Below are 17,769 nucleotides of genomic sequence, written 5' to 3'. Positions count from 1 at the left end.
CCACCAGGGAAGACCTCGCAAAAACTTATAATGGAAAATAATCTGAAAAAGAATTATCTATCTATGTCTGGATCATTTTGTTGTACACCTGAAACAAAGACAACATTGTAAATCAACTAATACTTCAATTTAAAAAAAAAGAAAAAGAAAAACATAATTTCTGTTAGGAACCGACAGTGAACATTATAATTAATGGGGACACACACAGTAGAAGCATTCCTGTTTAATTTTTAAATTCATTTTGATGAGCTGACCTCTCTACACAGAGAGAGTAAAACTTCCAGAAGCAGAGTAGAACCATGGGTACAAGGACCTGGGGGTAGGCATGGGAAAATTAATGGGCAGATATTGGTTAAAGGGTATTAAGTTGAAGTTACTTAGGAGGAGTCAGTCTGGAGCTCTAGGGTACTGTATGACTGTACTTGGTAATACTGTATTGAACACCATGACTATGCTATGGGAGCAGATTTCAAGTGCATTCATTACACATGAAAACATGGTGACCACAAGAAATGTTAATTAGCTTGGCTGTAGTAATGCTTTCACTATGAATAAGTATATCAAAAAGTCCTGTTGCTTACCTTATATATATATTTTTTTTTTATTTGAAGATACATAAATTTAAAACAATATATAGAAAGTGCTGAGAACGGAGCATGTGGCAGGTGCTCATGGTGACTTCCACTGCATGCAAAGCAATGAAGTTATAGTCAAGAAAATCGACTCCAGATTCACACCATCTTGGAATCAAATTTCAGCTCTTCCATGGACTTACTTTTGTTTGCTTGTTTTTATTTTGATTAAAAAAAATTGAAGTATAGTTGATTTGTGCGTGCCAAGTCACTTAAGTCATATTCAACTCTTTGTGACCCTAAGGACTGTAGCCCACCAGGCTTCTCTGTCCATGGGGATTCTCCAGGCAAGAATTTTACGGTGTGGTTAGTTTCAAGTACATAGCAAATATGATACAGTTATATATGTGTATGTGCTGTGCTTAGCTGCTGAGTCGTGTCTGACTCTTTGCGAACCCATGGACCGTAGCTTGTCAGGCTCCTCTGCCATGGGGATTCTTTAGGCAAGAATACTGGAGTGGGTTGCCATATATTCTTTTTCAGATTCTTTTCCATTGTAAGTTATTTCAAGAGTGTTGAGTATAGTTGCCTGTGCTATACAGTAGGTCCCTGTCTATTTTATATTCAATAGTGTGTATCTGTAAATCCCCATCACCTAATTTGTCACCTTTTCCCCTTTGATAACCAGAATGTGTTTTCTATGCCACATGCTTACTCTTTTTCCTTTTTTAAATGCTTATTTTATATTGGAGTATAGTTGATTAACAATGTTATGTTAGTTTTAGGTGTATAGTCCAGTGATTCAGTGATACATATACATGTATCTGTTCTTTTTAAAATTCTTGTCCCATTTAGGTTGTTACATAATATTGAGCAGAGTTCTCTGTGCATAGAATTTTTTTTTTTTTTTGGCCACACCTCTGCGACTTGTGGAATCTTAATTTCCTGACCAGGGATCAAGCCTGTGCCCCCTGCACTGGAAGCACAGAGTCTTAACCACTAGACCACCAGGGAATTCCCAGCCACAGAGTCACTCTTGCTGTTAATAATCTTGGGCAACTTTCCTTCCCTCTTTGAGCCTGCTTCCTTTTAGGTAAAATGGGCGTTAAAACCCCACAGGGTTATCAAGAGAATGGGACAGTTCTGAGTGCCCAACTACATAGAGTAGGCATCCCCAAATACAAATATTGTAGAATCACAGAGTTGTTGTCGCTGTTGTAGTTTAGTTGTTAAGTCGTGTCCGACTCTTTTGTGACTCCATGGATTGTAGCCCCCCAGGCTCCTCTGTCCATGGGATTTTCCCAGGCAAGAATGCTGGAGCGGGTTGCCATTTCCTTCTCCGGGGGATCTTCCCAACCCAGGGATTGAACCTGTGTCTCCTGCCTTGCAGGTGGATTCTTTACCACTGAGCCACCAGGGAAGCCCATTATAGGTTATTATAAAATATTAAATATAATTTCCTGTGCTATACAGTAGCAGGGATATTTCATATAAGTGGAATATCAGAGATATTTCATATAAATGTTACCAAGGATGATTCATATAAATGGAACCACAAAATATGTGCCCTTCTGTCTGGCAGCTTTCACAGAACATGTTTTTGATTATTGGTAGCATGCACCAGTCCTTCATCCCTTTTTGCAGCTGAGTTGTGTTCTATTGCTTAGCTACACCTCATGCTGTGTACCTAGTATCAATTGATGGACGTAGATAAATAAAAGCATAGAGACAGAAAGCACACTGGCAGTTGCCAGGGAGAAGGGAGGGGAGAGAGGAACGCAAAGTGCATGTTTCGTGGGTGCAGGATTTCCTTTTGGGTGACAGATTGTCTTGGAACTAGGTGGGGGTGATGATGGCACAATACCGCGAATGCATTAAATGCCACTGAGGTGGACATTTTAAAATGGTTAATGGTTATAATGGGTTTCCCTGGTGGTTCAGCGGTAAAGAATCCACGTGCAACGCAGGAGACACCGGTTTGACCCCTGGGTCGGGAAGACCCCCTGGAGAAGGAAGTGGCAGCCCACTCCAGTATTCTTGTCTGGGAAATCCCATGGACAGAGGAGCCTGGAGGGCTACAGTCCCTGGCGTTGCGGAGAGTTTCACATGACTTGGCAACTAAACCACCACCACTTGGTGACTATAAAATAGATAACTAATGAGAACCTACAGTGTAGCAAGGGGGACTCTGCTCGGGACTCTGTAACGGCAGAGATGACCACAACGTTGTAAAGCAACTATCCTCCAATAAAAAAAATAGGGTATCCCTGTGTCAGGTATTTTGTATACAAGCTGAAGATCATTTGTACAATAGTACTAGACAACCTTAAATGCTTGCACCTACTATTTCTGAAAATAAAAATATTTTTACATTGCTCTAAAAAAAGACTCTGTAATGACCTACATAGGAGAAGAATCTAAAAAAGAGTGGGTATATGTATATGTATAACCGAAAAACTTTGTTGGAGAGCAGAAACTAACACAACATTGTAAATCAACTATACCCCAATAAAAATTAATTAAAAAATGAATAAAGTGGTTAATGGTTAAATTTTTTATTGTGGTAAACTATACATATTTATCATTGTCTATAAATAAAATAAGTATGTTTTATAAATATAAATAAATTTTATATGAAAATATACAAATTATATATATATAAAATAAAACAATAATACTTGCCATTTTAACCACTTGTAAGTATACAATTCAGTGGCATTTGATACATTCATCATGTTGTGTCACCATCACCACTATATCCAAAACTTTTTCATCATCCTGAACAGAAACTTTGTGCCCATTAAACACAGACTCCCATCCCCTCCCCCGGCCTCTGGTACCAACCCCCCCCCCTCCCCCTTATTTCTGTCTCTATGGATGTGCCTTTTCTAGGGACCTTATTCAGTTTTGGAAAGTTATATTTTTCTAAGAATTTGTCCATTTCTTCCAAGTTGTTCATTTTATTGGCATAGAGCTGGTGGCAGTAGTCTCTTATGATCCTTTGCATTTCATTGTTGTCTGTTGTGATCTCTCCATTTTCATTTCTAATTTTGTTGATTTGGTTCTTCTCCCTTTGTTTCTCTAGGGACCTTATATAGGTGGTATCATACAACTTTCATCTTTCTGTGTTTGGCTTATTTCACTTAGCATAATGTTTTCAGGGTTTGTCTGTGATGCAGCATAAATCAAAATTTCATTCCTTTTCAATGACTGAGTAACATTCCATTGTTTATATACACCAGATTGTTATCTGTTAATGCTTAACTTTGTATCTTATGAGTTTTACCTCAGTAAAAAAAATGCAGGGGTAGAGGTGGCTTCAGGTACAGCCTGATCTTTCTTGAGAGGGGGCTGTGCCTTCTTTTTCCTCTTCTGTGCCAGACCTCAAGCCCAACGGCCAGGAGTCAACTTCTCCCCGTCCCATTTTGTGTCCTCCAACCTCGTTTCTCTTCCCGCAGTTCCTCTGCCTTAAGAATATCCGCACCTTCCTGTCTACCTGCTATGAGAAGTTTGGCCTCAAGCGGAGTGAACTCTTCGAGGCCTTCGACCTCTTCGATGTGCAGGATTTTGGCAAGGTAAGATGGGACTGAGCTGCTTGTGAGCTGGACACCTAGAGCCCAAAGACTGGATTTCAATTCATTTCCATGAATGTCTACACTGGACAAACCAAGCATTGTCAGGGAAGGACTGCTGGGCTAGAACAAGTTTACAGCAGGTGCAAAGAGCCTTGTTTGGAACACGTGGAACCCAGCTTGAGTCCCTGTCCCATCACTTGCTGTGTGACCTCAGATATGTGGCCGTGCCTCTCTGAGCCCTAGGTCCTTTGTAACTTGGAAATAAGATCATCCCATTCTGTCTGAGTGGTTATGACGATTGACTAGAACAAAGGGTTCAAGTGGTGGGTGCTCAGTTAAGGGAATGTGGACATGCTGACGTGGGGACATAGGAAGGTGGGAAAATTCTGAATTGGGCTCCCAGGGACATGAAGTCCAACCTTAAGGTCAAGTGCTTGGAGGCTGTGTTCTGGCACGCGGGTGGGCAAGGGGCTTGCTGAGCAGCCTTGGCCCTTGTCACAGGTCATCTACACTCTGTCCGCTCTGTCCTGGACCCCGATTGCCCAGAACAAGGGGATCATGTGAGTAACTAAGAGAGCCGACAGCTCTGGACCCCGTTGGGCTCTAATCCTCCTCCTTGAAGCCCCCTGCCCACCTGGCCCCCCTGGGTCTGTGCTCACACCATCTCGGCTCCCCCAGGCCCTTCCCCACTGAGGAGAGTGTGGGTGATGAAGACATCTACAGTGGACTGTCCGATCAGATCGAGTGAGTGTCTGAGACCATGATTCTGCCCTGGTGGTCTGAGGAGACAAGGCCCCGCCATGGGGGGTGGGGGTCTGAGGGGACCTGGCCTCTCCCTGGGGTGTCGGAGGGTCCCTGGTCCGGGGGCTTCCCCGGCTCCGCCTGACTCCGCGTCCTGCAGCGACACGGTGGAAGAGGATGAGGACTTGTACGACTGCGTGGAGAACGAGGAGGCGGAGGGCGACGAGGTCTACGAGGACCTCATGCGCTCGGAGCCGGTACCCATGCCGGTGTGTGGGGGCGCAGGGCCGGGCTGGGCAGGCTCATGGGTGGGGCGCGTCCCCGGACACCCCAACATCAGCCTCTCCTCCCCGCTCTCAGCCCAAGATGACAGAGTATGACAAGCGGTGTTGCTGTCTGCGGGAGATCCAGCAGACGGAGGAGAAATACACGGATACGCTGGGCTCCATCCAACAGGTTCGTGATGCTCCGACCTGGCCCTTGCCAGGCGCATGCGCAGAGTGGAGAGGCAGCGTCCACCGCACGCGGGCTTGGGGATGTTTCCTGTCCTCCCTGCTCCGTATGTCTTCGTCTCTCATAGCCTCTGGTCCCCTCGGTGTTGCTCCCTACTTCTCCCTCTGTTTGAATATCTCTCCTTCTGTGTCTCTTTATCTCTGTCTCCCTCTTTTTCTGTATCCTCATTTGTCCATCTATCTCTATTGCTGTCTCTCACTTTCTACTTCCTCTTTTTCCTTTGGCCATCTCTCGCTCTTGTTTTTTTTTTTTTTTTTCTTTCTTTTTTCTTTTTTGCTGCACTATGTGGCATGTGAGATCTCAGTTCCCATGGATCAGGGAACTAACCCATGCCCCCTGCAGTGGAAGCATGGAGTCTTAAGCACTGGACCACCAGGGAAGTCCCTGGCCATCTCTCTTTTAAGCCTTTTATTGAGATTTAATCAAAATGCCATACCATTCAGCCATTGAACATCTACAATTTAATATTTTCTGGTATATTCACAAGGGTTTGCCGCCATCACCACTGTTTATTTTTAAAAATTTTATTGGAGTATAGTTGATTTACAGTGTTGTATGTGTGCTCATTCATGTCCGACTCTTTGTGACTCCATGGACCGCAGCCTGCCAGGCTCCTCTGTCCATAGGATTCTCCAGCCAAGAATACTGGAGTGGGTTGCCATGCCCTCCTCCAAGGGATCTTCCTGACCCAGGGATTGAACCTGTGTCTCCTGCATTGTCAGGTGGGTTCTTTGCTACTAGCGCCACCTGGGAACCCCACAAAGTTGTGTACCACTGTTTAATTTTAGAACATTTTCTTTCTTTTTCTGTTGTTTTGGCCTTGCAGCTTGTGAGATTTTAGTTCCTGGGCCAGGAATTGAATCCAGGCTCTCAGCAGTGACAGCACAGAGTCTTAACCAATGGGCAACCAGGAAATCCCCAATTTTAGAACATTTTCATCATCCCTCAAAGAAACCCCACACCCCTTAACCATCACCCCTTAAACTCCAATTTCCCCCTAGCCCCTCCCTGGCAACCACTATCCTACTTTCTGTCTCTGTGGCTTTATTTATTCTGGACATTTCATCTAAATGAACTCAGTCACTGTGTGGCCTTCTGTGCCTGACTTCTGTTGCTGAACATCATGTTTTCAAGGTTCATCCACACTGTAGTGAGTGTCAGTGCTTCACTCCTTTTTCTGGGTGGACCACATGTTGCTATTCATTCATCTGTCGATGGACATGTGGGTTGTTTCCACTTTGGGAATTTATGATGATAAATTCTGCGTGAAACAGTCCTATACAGGTTTTTGTGTGGACTTTCTCCATTTCTTTCTCATTTTCTGTTTCCTTGCCTCTGTCTCCTTCTCTCTGCACATCTCTCTCTCTCTCCCAGTCTCTTATGTTTCTATTTGTCCCTTTCCATCTCTGTCTCCTCGTCTCTGTGTCTCTGGGACTGGCCTGGAAGAAGGAGTCTTCCCCTTCTCCATCCTTCTCTCCCCACTCTCCCACAGCATTTTATGAAGCCCTTGCAGCGGTTCCTTAAACCCCAAGACATCGAGATTATCTTCATCAACATTGAGGTGAGCTGACTGATGCCCACCTTCCCAGGCTTCCATCCAGTGGGGATGGTTTGCTGGCTTCACCTGTCCCTGGGGTGTGGGGGTAGGGAGATGAACCACGTAGGGTAGGTGGATGATCCTTCTCCCACCCAGCATCCCCAGCTCTAGGCTCCCACTCCAACCCTGACCCCTTCCCTCCAAGTAGGACCTGCTTCGTGTGCACACCCATTTCCTAAAGGAGATGAAGGAAGCCCTGGCCAACCCCAGTGCACCCACCCTCTACCAAGTCTTCATCAAATACAAGGAGAGGTGAGACCAGTCAGCCAGCCCAGACCTCTGGAGGTCACCCTGCCCTGTCCAGGCTGGGCATTCGGGAGACATTGCCCTCATAGACCACCAAACAGAGAAGGCTTTTCTTTCTTTCTTTGTGGGCACAGGACTGCTCATCTCTGGTTAAATTCCCAGCTCTTCCTCTCGTGAGCTCTATGGCACTGGAAAGTCACTTAACCACTCTGTGCTTCTACATCTCTAAAATCAGTGTGATCCAAGAATGTACCTCTTTGGGGTTGTGGTGAGCATCGAATAAATTGATGCCTTTTTTTTTTTTTTAAGTCTCTCAGTCATGTCCAACTCTTTGTTACCCAATGGACTATACAGTCCATGGAATTCTCCAGGCCAGAATACTGGAGTGCGTAGCCATTCCCTTCTCCAGGGGATCTTTCCAACCGAGGGATCAAACCCAGGTCTCCTGCACTGCAGGCGGATTCTTTACCAGCCGAGCTGCTAGGGAAGCCCAAGAATACTGGAGTGGGTAGCCTATCCCTTCTCCAGCAGATATTTCTGACCCAGGAATCAAACAGGGTCTCCTGCACTGCAGGCAGATTCTTTACCTGCTGGGCTACCCGGGAATCCTACAGAGCTTAATGTGGAACTTGGCACAAAGTACGTGTTCAATAAATTCTTATTAAATAAATGAACATTAAGCAGATATGCCAGGTGCTCCACTAAGAGCTTCTTGTGCGCATTTAATACTACAATAACCCATATGTGGGAGGGGCTATTGTTATGCCCATTTTATAGACAGGGAGAGTGAAGCTCAGCAGCATCCAGCTGGGAAGAGGCGGGGCCGGGATTGACACCTTTGTGCCAGTGTCATTCCCCGGCCGCCTGCCCTCTTCCTGCAGGTTCCTCATCTATGGCCGCTACTGCAGCCAAGTGGAGTCGGCCAGCAAGCACCTGGACCGCGTGGCCACAGCCCGGGAGGATGTACAAATGAAGCTGGAAGTAGGGGATGGGCTCCATCTTTGCGGGGGGAAGCTCTCTCACTCCTTTCCACTCTCTGGGGGGCAGTAGGGGGGAGACTGAGCTGGAGAGAGCATCCCTTCCTGGTGCAGCCCAGCCAGGGGTCTGCCCGCTGAAGGTCTGGGGAGGGAGGTACTGATCAGCCAAGTGGGAGAAACTGAGCAGGAGGAGATGGACCAGAGCGCTGAGCCCTGACCCCAGCTGAACCCTGTACTCTGGATGGAGCCCTGGTACCAGCCTGGGATCCTGACACTGACCTGAACCCCAGCCAGAGGCCCAACCCTGTCTGTGCACCAAGTCTGGGCCAAACCCCAGTTCTGGGCTGAGTTCCCACTTCACACAGAGCCCCAATCCCAGCCAAGCCCTGATCCTGGAGGGAGCACGGATCCTGGACTGAACCCCAACCTGGATCCGTTTGTCTAGTGCAAGCATCGATGGAGCAGGGATGATGAGGGATGGCCAGTGTCTGCTGTCCATTCAATTTCTCTGGTCTCCATCATGGGGACCCTCCAGGCCTGTCTACCTCCCTTTCTGGAACCCCCCTCAGCTGAGGAATCCTGGACCTCTACCCCAGGCAGCCTCCATCTGGTCACTCCTCACCCCGTGGCGTTCTTCGTTATTTCCTTGGGGAGCGGGGAGAAGAGGCTTCAGGTCTAGAACAGTCCCCACCTGCCTCCACCTCTCCTCACTCACCCCTTTCTCCAACCTCCTAGGAATGTTCTCAGCGCGCGAACAACGGGAGATTCACCTTAAGGGACCTGCTGATGGTGCCCATGCAGCGAGTGCTGAAATATCACCTCCTTCTCCAGGTGCACAAAGAGGGGAAGGCATGGGCTTCTAGGGGCACATAGATCTCCCTGCAAGGACTGCTGGGGGCTGGGCTTCCATCTCTGGGAGGGTATCACTGGGGCTGTGCCCCAGCCTCTAGGGACAGCAGGGGGAGGAAGAAGGAGCTGGTGGGCCAGGCTTGTTTGGAAGGCCCCCCAGGAGGAGGGGGCAGGCCCAGGCAATGTGCATCTCTGTGGGTCACACAGGAGCTGGTGAAACACACACAGGATGCAATGGAGAAGGACAACTTGCGGCTGGCCCTAGATGCCATGAGGGTGAGTGGTCACACACAGGGATGGCGGTGCCACACAGATACCCATGGGTTTAAGTCAGGGAGTACCACCCAGGCACGGCCTCACCCACGGGCCGCCCCCCTCCCTCCACAGCAGGGGACACACCTATACCTCGAATGACTTATTCCCAGCATCCCCCCTGCGGACAGTGACATTCTCCCGCTGCCCCCTGCTGGAGGTTGACCCTCCATCCCCTGCCAGGTGGGGGATAAGGCTGGCGGGGGGCACCCAGGCTCACCTCTGCCCCACCCCCAGGACCTGGCACAGTGCGTAAACGAGGTCAAGCGGGACAATGAGACGTTGCGGCAGATTACCAACTTCCAGCTGTCCATCGAGAACCTGGTGAGGGGGTGGGAGGGGAGGGCCGGGGTGTGGCCACCTGGGGAGGGGGTGTCATCTTCTCCTGGGGGCCCCTTGCCAGACCTCTTGTCTGCTGTGTAGGACCAGTCTCTAGCCCATTACGGCCGACCCAAGATCGATGGTGAGCTGAAAATAACTTCAGTGGAGAGGCGCTCCAAGATGGACAGGTGGGCGGAGCCAATACGGATCTGGGGCGGAGCCTGGACAGGGGCGGGGCCAGGCTACTGGTTAGGCGGGTGGGTGGAGCCAACACAGATCTAGGATGGAGTCTGGGCAAGGGCTTGGTGCTATTTCTAGATAGACAGGTTAAAAAAAAAAAGTTAGTCGTCTAGGCGTGTCCGACTTGTTGCAATTCCATAGACTGTAGCCCGCCAGGCTCCTCTGTTCATGGGAATCTCCAGGCAAGAATACTGGAGTGGGTTGCCATTCCCTTCTCCAGGGGATCTTCCCAATCTAGGGATCGAACCTGGGTTTCCCGCATTGCAGGCAGATTCCTTACCATCTGAAGTAGGTGGGTGTGGCCATATGGACCAGTGGGTGGAGCCTAGACTGAGAGGAGAGGCAAAGCCAGCATGGTTGTGTGGGTGGAGCCAAGAAGGATAGGTGGCAGGAACAGCAGGAATCAAATGGGTGAGGTCAAGATAGACAGGTAGGTGTGGCCAAGTTGGCCACTGAGGAGAAGAGAGCCAGACGCCTAGATTGACAGCAGAGTGGGCCCGGAAAGTGGGAGGGGATCAGGTGGAGAGCTGGCTGAACTTAGGGAGCTGGGTGCCTAGGGAGGAGCCAGACAGGGACACTTGACTGCCTCCAGGTATGCCTTCCTGCTTGACAAAGCTCTGCTCATCTGTAAGCGGCGAGGGGACTCCTACGACCTCAAGGACTTTGTGAACCTGCACAGTTTCCAGGTTCGAGATGACTCCTCCGGAGAGAGGGACAACAAGAAGGTAAGGCTCGGAGGTGGTAACTGGGGTCCCCAATGCAGGGGACCCTCAATGCCACTTGAGCTCTCTGCTTTGCCCTTGGAATGCCAGTGTGTGTGTGTGTGTGTGTGTGTGTGTGTGTGTGTGTGTGTGAGTGAGATTTAGCATCGAAACATGTATGCTACCATATGTGAAATAGATCACCAGTCCAAGTTCAATGCATGAAACAGGGCTCTCAAAGCCGGTGCAGTGGGACAGCCCTGAGGGATGGGATGGGGAGGGCAGTGGGTGGGGGGGTTCAGGATGGGGGACACATGTACACCCATGGCTGATTCATGTCAGTGTATGGCAAAAATCACTACAATGTTGTAAAGTAATTAGCCTCCAATTAAATAAATTAATTAAAAAATTTTAATTTATTTATTTTGGCCACGTGGCATGTGGGATCTTAGTTCCCCCATCAAGGATCAGACTCACGCCCCCTGTAGTGAAAGTATGGAGTCTTAACCACTGGACAGCCATGGAAGTCCTGAGTGTGATTTTGTTTTTTAATTTTTTAAAATTTTATTTAAATTTGTTTTTCATTGGAGGATAATTACTTTATAATATTGTATTGGTTTCTGCCGTACGTCAACGTGAATCAGCCATAGGTATAAGTATGCGTGTGTATGAATCTAGATTTGTGGATGTGTATTTGCTTCTCCTGGGAAGCCCTTTACATGGCTCTCCTGGGGGCAGACAGGCTGAGTTGGCTTGACCCCTTCCTCCCCAGAGCAGTAGGGTCAATGGGTATGTGGTCCCACCCTCCGCAGGGCGGGTGCCTTCATTTTGAATCCTGCTTCTCTGCAGTGGACTCACATGTTCCTCCTGATCGAGGACCAAGGTGCCCAGGGCTATGAGCTATTCTTCAAGACTCGGGAGCTAAAGAAGAAGTGGATGGAGCAATTCGAGATGGCCATGTGAGACCCCCTCCTCCATCTTTCCATCCTCAGGGGACGTTAGGCGGTTTTGGACTTTAGTCTCTCCCTGCCATGGGGTCACTCAGAACCTCAGCTTCTTCCTCTGGGAAATGGGAGGGACAGGCTTTCAAGACAGTCTGCATCCCCAGAATGCCAGGTGGTCACAATTTTCCATCACCAGCCTGGAAATCCTTCCTCCTTGTCTTCCTCCTTCTCTTTCTTGAGATGAAATTCACATAACAAAAACTTGGCCATTTTGAAGTGCACAGTCCTGGGACCTCCCTGGCTGTTCAATGGTTGAAACTCCGCCTTCCAGTGCAGGGGGGTGTGAGTTCAATCCCTGGTCAGGGAACTAAGATCCTACATGCCTTGTGGCCAAAAAACCAAAACATAAAAAATAGAAGCAATATTGTAACACATTCAATGAAGACTTTTAAAATGGTCCACAGTAAAAAAAAAAAAAAAAAAAACTTTTAAAAAAGTGCACAATTCAGTGGTATTTAGTAAATTCACCCTGTGCGACCATCACCTCTATCTAGTTCCAAAACATCTTCAAACCCCAAGATGAGACCCTGCACTCAAGCAGTGGTCACTTCCTGTTTTCCCTACTCCCAGCGCCTGGCACCCACTCACCCACTTTCTGTCTCCACCTATGTTCCCCGCAGCACTATTCACAATAGCAAAATGGTGGTCACAATCCAAATGTCCGTCAGTGGGTGGATGGAGAAACACAATAGGGCATACCCATGCAATGGAACAGTATTTAGCCGTAAAAAAGGAAAGAGGTCTTGATCCATCCAGGTTGCAGCGTGTCCTGATACCTCATTCCCTTTAATGGCTGAATCCTGTTCCACTGCATGGAATTCTCTTCCCTCGCCAGCTCCAATATCTACCCTGAGAACGCCACTGCCAATGGTCATGACTTCCAGATGTTTTCCTTTGAGGAGACAACATCCTGCAAGGCTTGCCAGATGCTGCTGAGGTGGGAGTCTGGGAGGATGGACCTGGATGCTGGGGTGGGTTGGCCCTTCCTCTTTGGAGTGGGGGGGGCTTCCCTGGTCATCATGCCCTTGAGCTGGAAGGGTGGAGGCTCTCCTTTGATCTTCAGCTTCTCCGTCTCTTTTCTGCTCTAAAGAAAACCCAAAGGGGCCCTTTATGTTGTTGGCAAAATGATTGGCTGTGTTTGTTCAGCATCACTGACTCCTTCCTTTATCTCCTCCTTGCATCTCAGAGGCACTTTCTATCAGGGGTACCGCTGTCAACGGTGCCGAGCCCCTGCACATAAGGAGTGTCTTGGGAGGGTCCCTCCTTGTGGTCGACATGGACAAGGTACTAGGGGACTGAGCTGGGAGGGGGGTTTCTGCGTGAGACCGCCCCCCACGCCATTCTAACCAATATATCCTTTACCTTCCCATAGATTATTCAGGAACTATGAAGAAGGTAAGACCCCCAAGTTCCTTTCTGTGCATGGAAAATTGGGGTAGGAGTCAGGAAGGAAGGACCTGGGAGACTCTATCAGTGGGTGTGGCTCTTGGTTGGATGCCCAGTCAATCCCTGGGTCTAGAAGATCCCCTGGAGTAGGAAATGGCAACCCACTCCACTATTTTTGCCTGAGAAATCCCATGGACAGAGGAGCCTGGCGAGCTACAGTCCCTGGGGTTGCAAAGAGTCTGACACAACTGAGTGACTGAGCAGGCACACACGCAGGCAAGTAAGGGCTGAGGAGCCCCTGGACTGGGTGCAGATAGTCATGCTTGCTTTTTCGGTCTCTCCCTCCAGGATAAGCCACATCGGCGGGCTCAGGACAAAAAGAGGAATGAACTGGGTGAGTCACCAGACACACTCTGCAGGACAGAAAGAAATCTAGTCTTTGCCTCAGTGATGCTGACCCAGGGAGAGATCTCAATGATTATGTTAATGACCACATAACATCCTACTTATAAGGCATCTGTTCTAGTCCCAGAAACTTGAAAGGAAGTTTTAAATGGTGAAGTCAATTTGTTATTAGCTTTGCTTAAACACTGTGAAGGGGGTACTTGGAACATGGCAATCCTTGTTACCATGCTCTTTCCTCCCATTCACTTTTTTATGTACACAGGTGTTTTTTTAAATTGAAGTTTAGTTGATTTACAGTGATTCAGATATACAGCAAAGTGATTTAGTTATACAGATATCTTTCAGATTCTTTTCCATTGTATGTTATTTTAAGATATTGAATATAGTTCCCTGTATTTAAGTAGGTCCTTGTTTATCTCTTTATATATAGTAGTGTGCATCTGTCCATCTCAAATTCCCAGTTTATTCCTCCACCCCCTCCCATTCACCTTTATTATTCACTGGCCAGCCTCCCTTTTTTTGTTTGCTGACAAACTCCATCTGCAGTCTTAGCTGGCTGGGCACACCTCATGCCCTCTCCCCTGGATTCTGTGTCACAGAATCTTATCATAATAGGGTGGTTTCAGCAAAGCATAGTCCACCTGAAAGGTAAGGAGCAGGAGATGCAGTTTGACCAAGCCAGAATTCTTTTTAGTCTGGTGGAGGCGGCGGAAAGGCTGAATTCATGTATATGTTAACAGTGTCTGTGGGATCACAGTCACGATGAGTAATTTCTATTCAACATCTATTGTATATATCCTCTGAGGTAAACTGGTGACTAAAAATGGGATACTTCCTGTCCTCCCAAAGCTCCCAGGTGCATAGCGGGAGACAGGGTTTGGCTTAGTTATTCCAGTTGAGTTGGTAGGAGTAGAGGGTTTTCCGGAGCATCACAGATTCATCCCTGATGAATCTGAGCCATCAGGGAAGGCTGCTCAGAGGAGGAGGCATGAAAGTGGATCCTTGAAAGATGAGGTGGAGCTAGACGGATGAGGTGGCAGGAGTGGTCCAGGCGGAGGGAACAGCATGTGCAAAGCCTAGGAAGCAGGGGGTGAGTAGGGCACGACTTTATTCAAGAACTAGGGGGGACCTCGCAGGTGGTCCAGTGGTTAAGAATTTGCCTTGCAATGAAGGAGGTGTGGGTTTGATTCCTGGCCGGGGAGCAAAGATCCTGCATACTGCACGGTGTGGCCATAAAGTAAAAAAAGAACTTGGTGTGGCCAAGAAAAACAAACTCTTTGCTCAGAAGCAATATAAAGATTCAGTTTCATATCTGTCTATCTATATCTATATCTATAGATAGCTATAGTTCTATGTCTATAGCTATAGGTACTTCAGCTTTATTTGTAATAGTTAAAAATTAGAAACAACTCAAATATGGTCAACAGTGGGAATACATATATGATATATGCTATACATGTATATAATGTAATAATATATATGTATAAAATCAGCTTTATAAAAAAAATGTACATCTTAGCTTTACTGGTCAAAAACCAGAAACAACCCAGATGTCCTCAGTAGGAGAAAATATATATGAATGTGTGTATGTGCGTATATATCCACCATATAGATACTTAAACAATATGTATATGTTCACATATATGTTTGAATATATATATACATACTCCTGCTCATATCTGTTTTATATTGGTATATATAATTATCATTTTCTATTGAGACAGAAATATGTAATTTTCTATAATTTCCTATTGAAATATATATATATATAATTTTCTATGAGACAGGTATATTTCTTTTGAGATAGAAAATACATACCATAAAGTGTGTAAAATGAATAAATCTTAAGAATATGGCTCACTGAATCTCTACCCATGTAACCACCACTCAGATCAATGTATAGAACACTTCCATCATCACAGAAAGTTTTATTGGATGGTGCTGGTCGTACTCACTGCTAGTCTGTCCTGTCTCCCAGAGGGAACCACTTTCTGACCTCTACCAGCACAGATTAGTTTTGCCTGCCCTTTAACTTCATACAAATGAAGTTGTATAGCATGGACTCTCACAGCATATTAGTGTATCTGCTTGAAGCAGTCACTCGTTCTTTTTCATTGCTATATGGTATTCCATGATACGGTTATTTCATGCTGTGTTTATCCATCTTGTTAAAGACATTGGGTATGTTGCCAATTTTTTGGCTCTTGTGAATAGAGCTGCTGTGAACATTCTTCATCCACGACTCTCTGGGGACCTGTGTTTCATTTCTCTTGGTGATGTATTCGTGAGTGGAATTAGCTTTAGTGAATAGTGCCCAGAAGTTTTCCAAAGTGGGTTCCTACTAGCCATGCAGGAATGAGCTGTGGAGCTGTGGTCACCCTTCCCATTTATGCAAAAAAAAATTATTTTAGATGCTTTCTTATTAAAAACTTCTTCAAATTAAAAAAAAAAAAATCCAGGAATCCAGGTGACTTCCAGTTGCTCCACATCCTTGCCGCCACTTGGTATTGTCTGTCTTTTTAACTTAGCCATCCTGCTGGGTGGCGAGACTTGGGTTTGAAAGTCCTGGACTTTCACTGTATCAGCCCCTCCCCTCCCCTCCCCTCCAGGCCTGCCCAAGATGGAGGTGTTCCAGGAATACTACGGGCTGCCCCCACCCCCTGGAGCCATTGGACCTTTTCTACGCCTCAACCCAGGAGACATCGTGGAGCTCACTAAGGCTGAGGCTGAACAGAATTGGTGGGAGGTATGGGCTGGGGCTACGGGAATGAGGGGAGGAACTGAATGTGGGGTCAGGGTGTAGGTGGCCTTGGGAGTGGGACCATGCTCCCCCTGCACTCTGGCAGTGGAAGTTTGCTCCAGGCAGGGTGATGTCTATGGGGATTTCTGGGGCTGACCTGGCCCTTCTGGGCTGGTGGTATTTCTGGAACTTGATACCAGTTGGCCCCTCTCTGGGTCATTCCAGGTCATGGAGAGATAGATAGCCAAGCAGAGTGGCTGTTGGGTGAAAGATGGATACACACAAGCAGGGTGGCTGCCTGTAACCTCTCTGTCCATCTCTCCCTTCCATCTTTTTAGGGAAGGAATACGTCTACCAATGAAGTCGGCTGGTTTCCCTGCAATAGGGTCAAGCCCTATGTGCATGTGAGTGCCTCAGTCTGGTTGGAGTGAGGGCACGGGGTTGCAGAGAGGGTCCTGTGAGGGTGGGCAGCATTGAGGGGAATGCTCCTGAGATCAGGAGGGGTTGCCCATCATGGCATGTCACTCCCTACCTTGCTGACTGAGCCCAGAGAGAGGTTCACCCTGGGAAGGATGGCCAGTCCTTTTCTCCTTGGTTCTTTTTATTTTTATTTTTTACATTTCAGTTTTTATTACATACACATGAACATATGACTTTTTAAAAATTAACCTTTAATTTTGTCTTGGAGTATAGCCAGTGAACAATGTTGTGATAGTTTCCGGTGGGCAGAAAAGGGACTCAGTCATACATATACATGTATCCATTCTCCCCCAAACCCTGCTCCCATCCAGGCTGCCACATAACATTGAGCAGAGTTCCCTGTGCCATACAGCAGATCCTTGTTGGTTATCTATTTTAAATATAGCATGGTATACATGTCCATCTCAAAATTCCCAACTCTCACTCTCTCCCATCCTTTCCTCAGCAACCATAAGTTTATTCTCTACGTTCCTGTGAGTCTGTTTCTGTTTTGTAAAGAAGTTCATTTGTATCATGTCTTTTTAGATTTAGCATAAAATGGATGTCATATGATGTCTCTGCTTCTCTGTCTGACTTATTTCACTCAGTATGACAATCTCTGTGCTTGGTTGCTCAGTCACGTCTGACTCTTTGTGACCCTGTGGACTGTAGCCCGCAGGCTCCTCTGTCCATGGGGATTCTCCAGGCGAGAATACTGGAGTGGATTGCCATGCCCTCCTCCAGGGGATCTTCCCAACCCAGGAATCGAACCCAGGTCTCCCCCATTACAGGTGGATTCTTTACCAGCTGAGCCACCAGAGAAGCCAATCTCTAGTTCCATCTACGTTGCTGCAAATGGCATTGTTTTATTCTTTTTAATGGCTGCGTAGTATTTCATTTTATATGCGTATCACATCTTTGTCCATTCCTCTGACAATGGACATTTAGGCTGCTTCCATGTCCTGGCTATTGTAAACAGTGCAGCAGTAAACATTGGGGCATGTGTATCCATTTGAACCCTGTTTTTCTCTGTATATGTGCCTAGGAGTGGGATTTCAGAGTCATATGGTAGCTGTATTTTTAGTTTTTTAAAGAACCTCCATCCTTGATTCTTCTTGCATGAAGATCTTC

At 47.1% G+C, this 17,769-nt stretch overlaps 1 protein-coding gene across 1 annotated transcript in view; it reads left to right on the top strand.

Moving 5' to 3' along the window:
* VAV1 (vav guanine nucleotide exchange factor 1) overlaps nt 1–17,769 on the top strand; it is a 61,303-nt gene that overhangs the window by 25,922 nt on the left and 17,612 nt on the right. The window contains exons 2-21 of the mRNA XM_070464834.1: nt 4,031–4,147; nt 4,649–4,707; nt 4,826–4,891; nt 5,049–5,157; nt 5,249–5,344; nt 6,894–6,962; nt 7,147–7,250; nt 8,126–8,225; nt 8,957–9,052; nt 9,278–9,346; nt 9,620–9,706; nt 9,806–9,891; nt 10,536–10,668; nt 11,494–11,603; nt 12,484–12,585; nt 12,835–12,932; nt 13,021–13,043; nt 13,383–13,428; nt 16,049–16,185; nt 16,518–16,583. Of these exons, the coding sequence (XP_070320935.1) occupies nt 4,031–4,147; nt 4,649–4,707; nt 4,826–4,891; nt 5,049–5,157; nt 5,249–5,344; nt 6,894–6,962; nt 7,147–7,250; nt 8,126–8,225; nt 8,957–9,052; nt 9,278–9,346; nt 9,620–9,706; nt 9,806–9,891; nt 10,536–10,668; nt 11,494–11,603; nt 12,484–12,585; nt 12,835–12,932; nt 13,021–13,043; nt 13,383–13,428; nt 16,049–16,185; nt 16,518–16,583 (1,773 nt within the window). The remainder of the gene's footprint in view (nt 1–4,030; nt 4,148–4,648; nt 4,708–4,825; nt 4,892–5,048; nt 5,158–5,248; nt 5,345–6,893; nt 6,963–7,146; nt 7,251–8,125; nt 8,226–8,956; nt 9,053–9,277; nt 9,347–9,619; nt 9,707–9,805; nt 9,892–10,535; nt 10,669–11,493; nt 11,604–12,483; nt 12,586–12,834; nt 12,933–13,020; nt 13,044–13,382; nt 13,429–16,048; nt 16,186–16,517; nt 16,584–17,769) is intronic.

This window comes from Odocoileus virginianus, chromosome 3 (genome assembly GCF_023699985.2).
Source record: "Odocoileus virginianus isolate 20LAN1187 ecotype Illinois chromosome 3, Ovbor_1.2, whole genome shotgun sequence".
NCBI classification, from domain to species: domain Eukaryota; kingdom Metazoa; phylum Chordata; class Mammalia; order Artiodactyla; family Cervidae; genus Odocoileus; species Odocoileus virginianus.
This window is presented reverse-complemented; position numbering and strand designations above follow the sequence as displayed.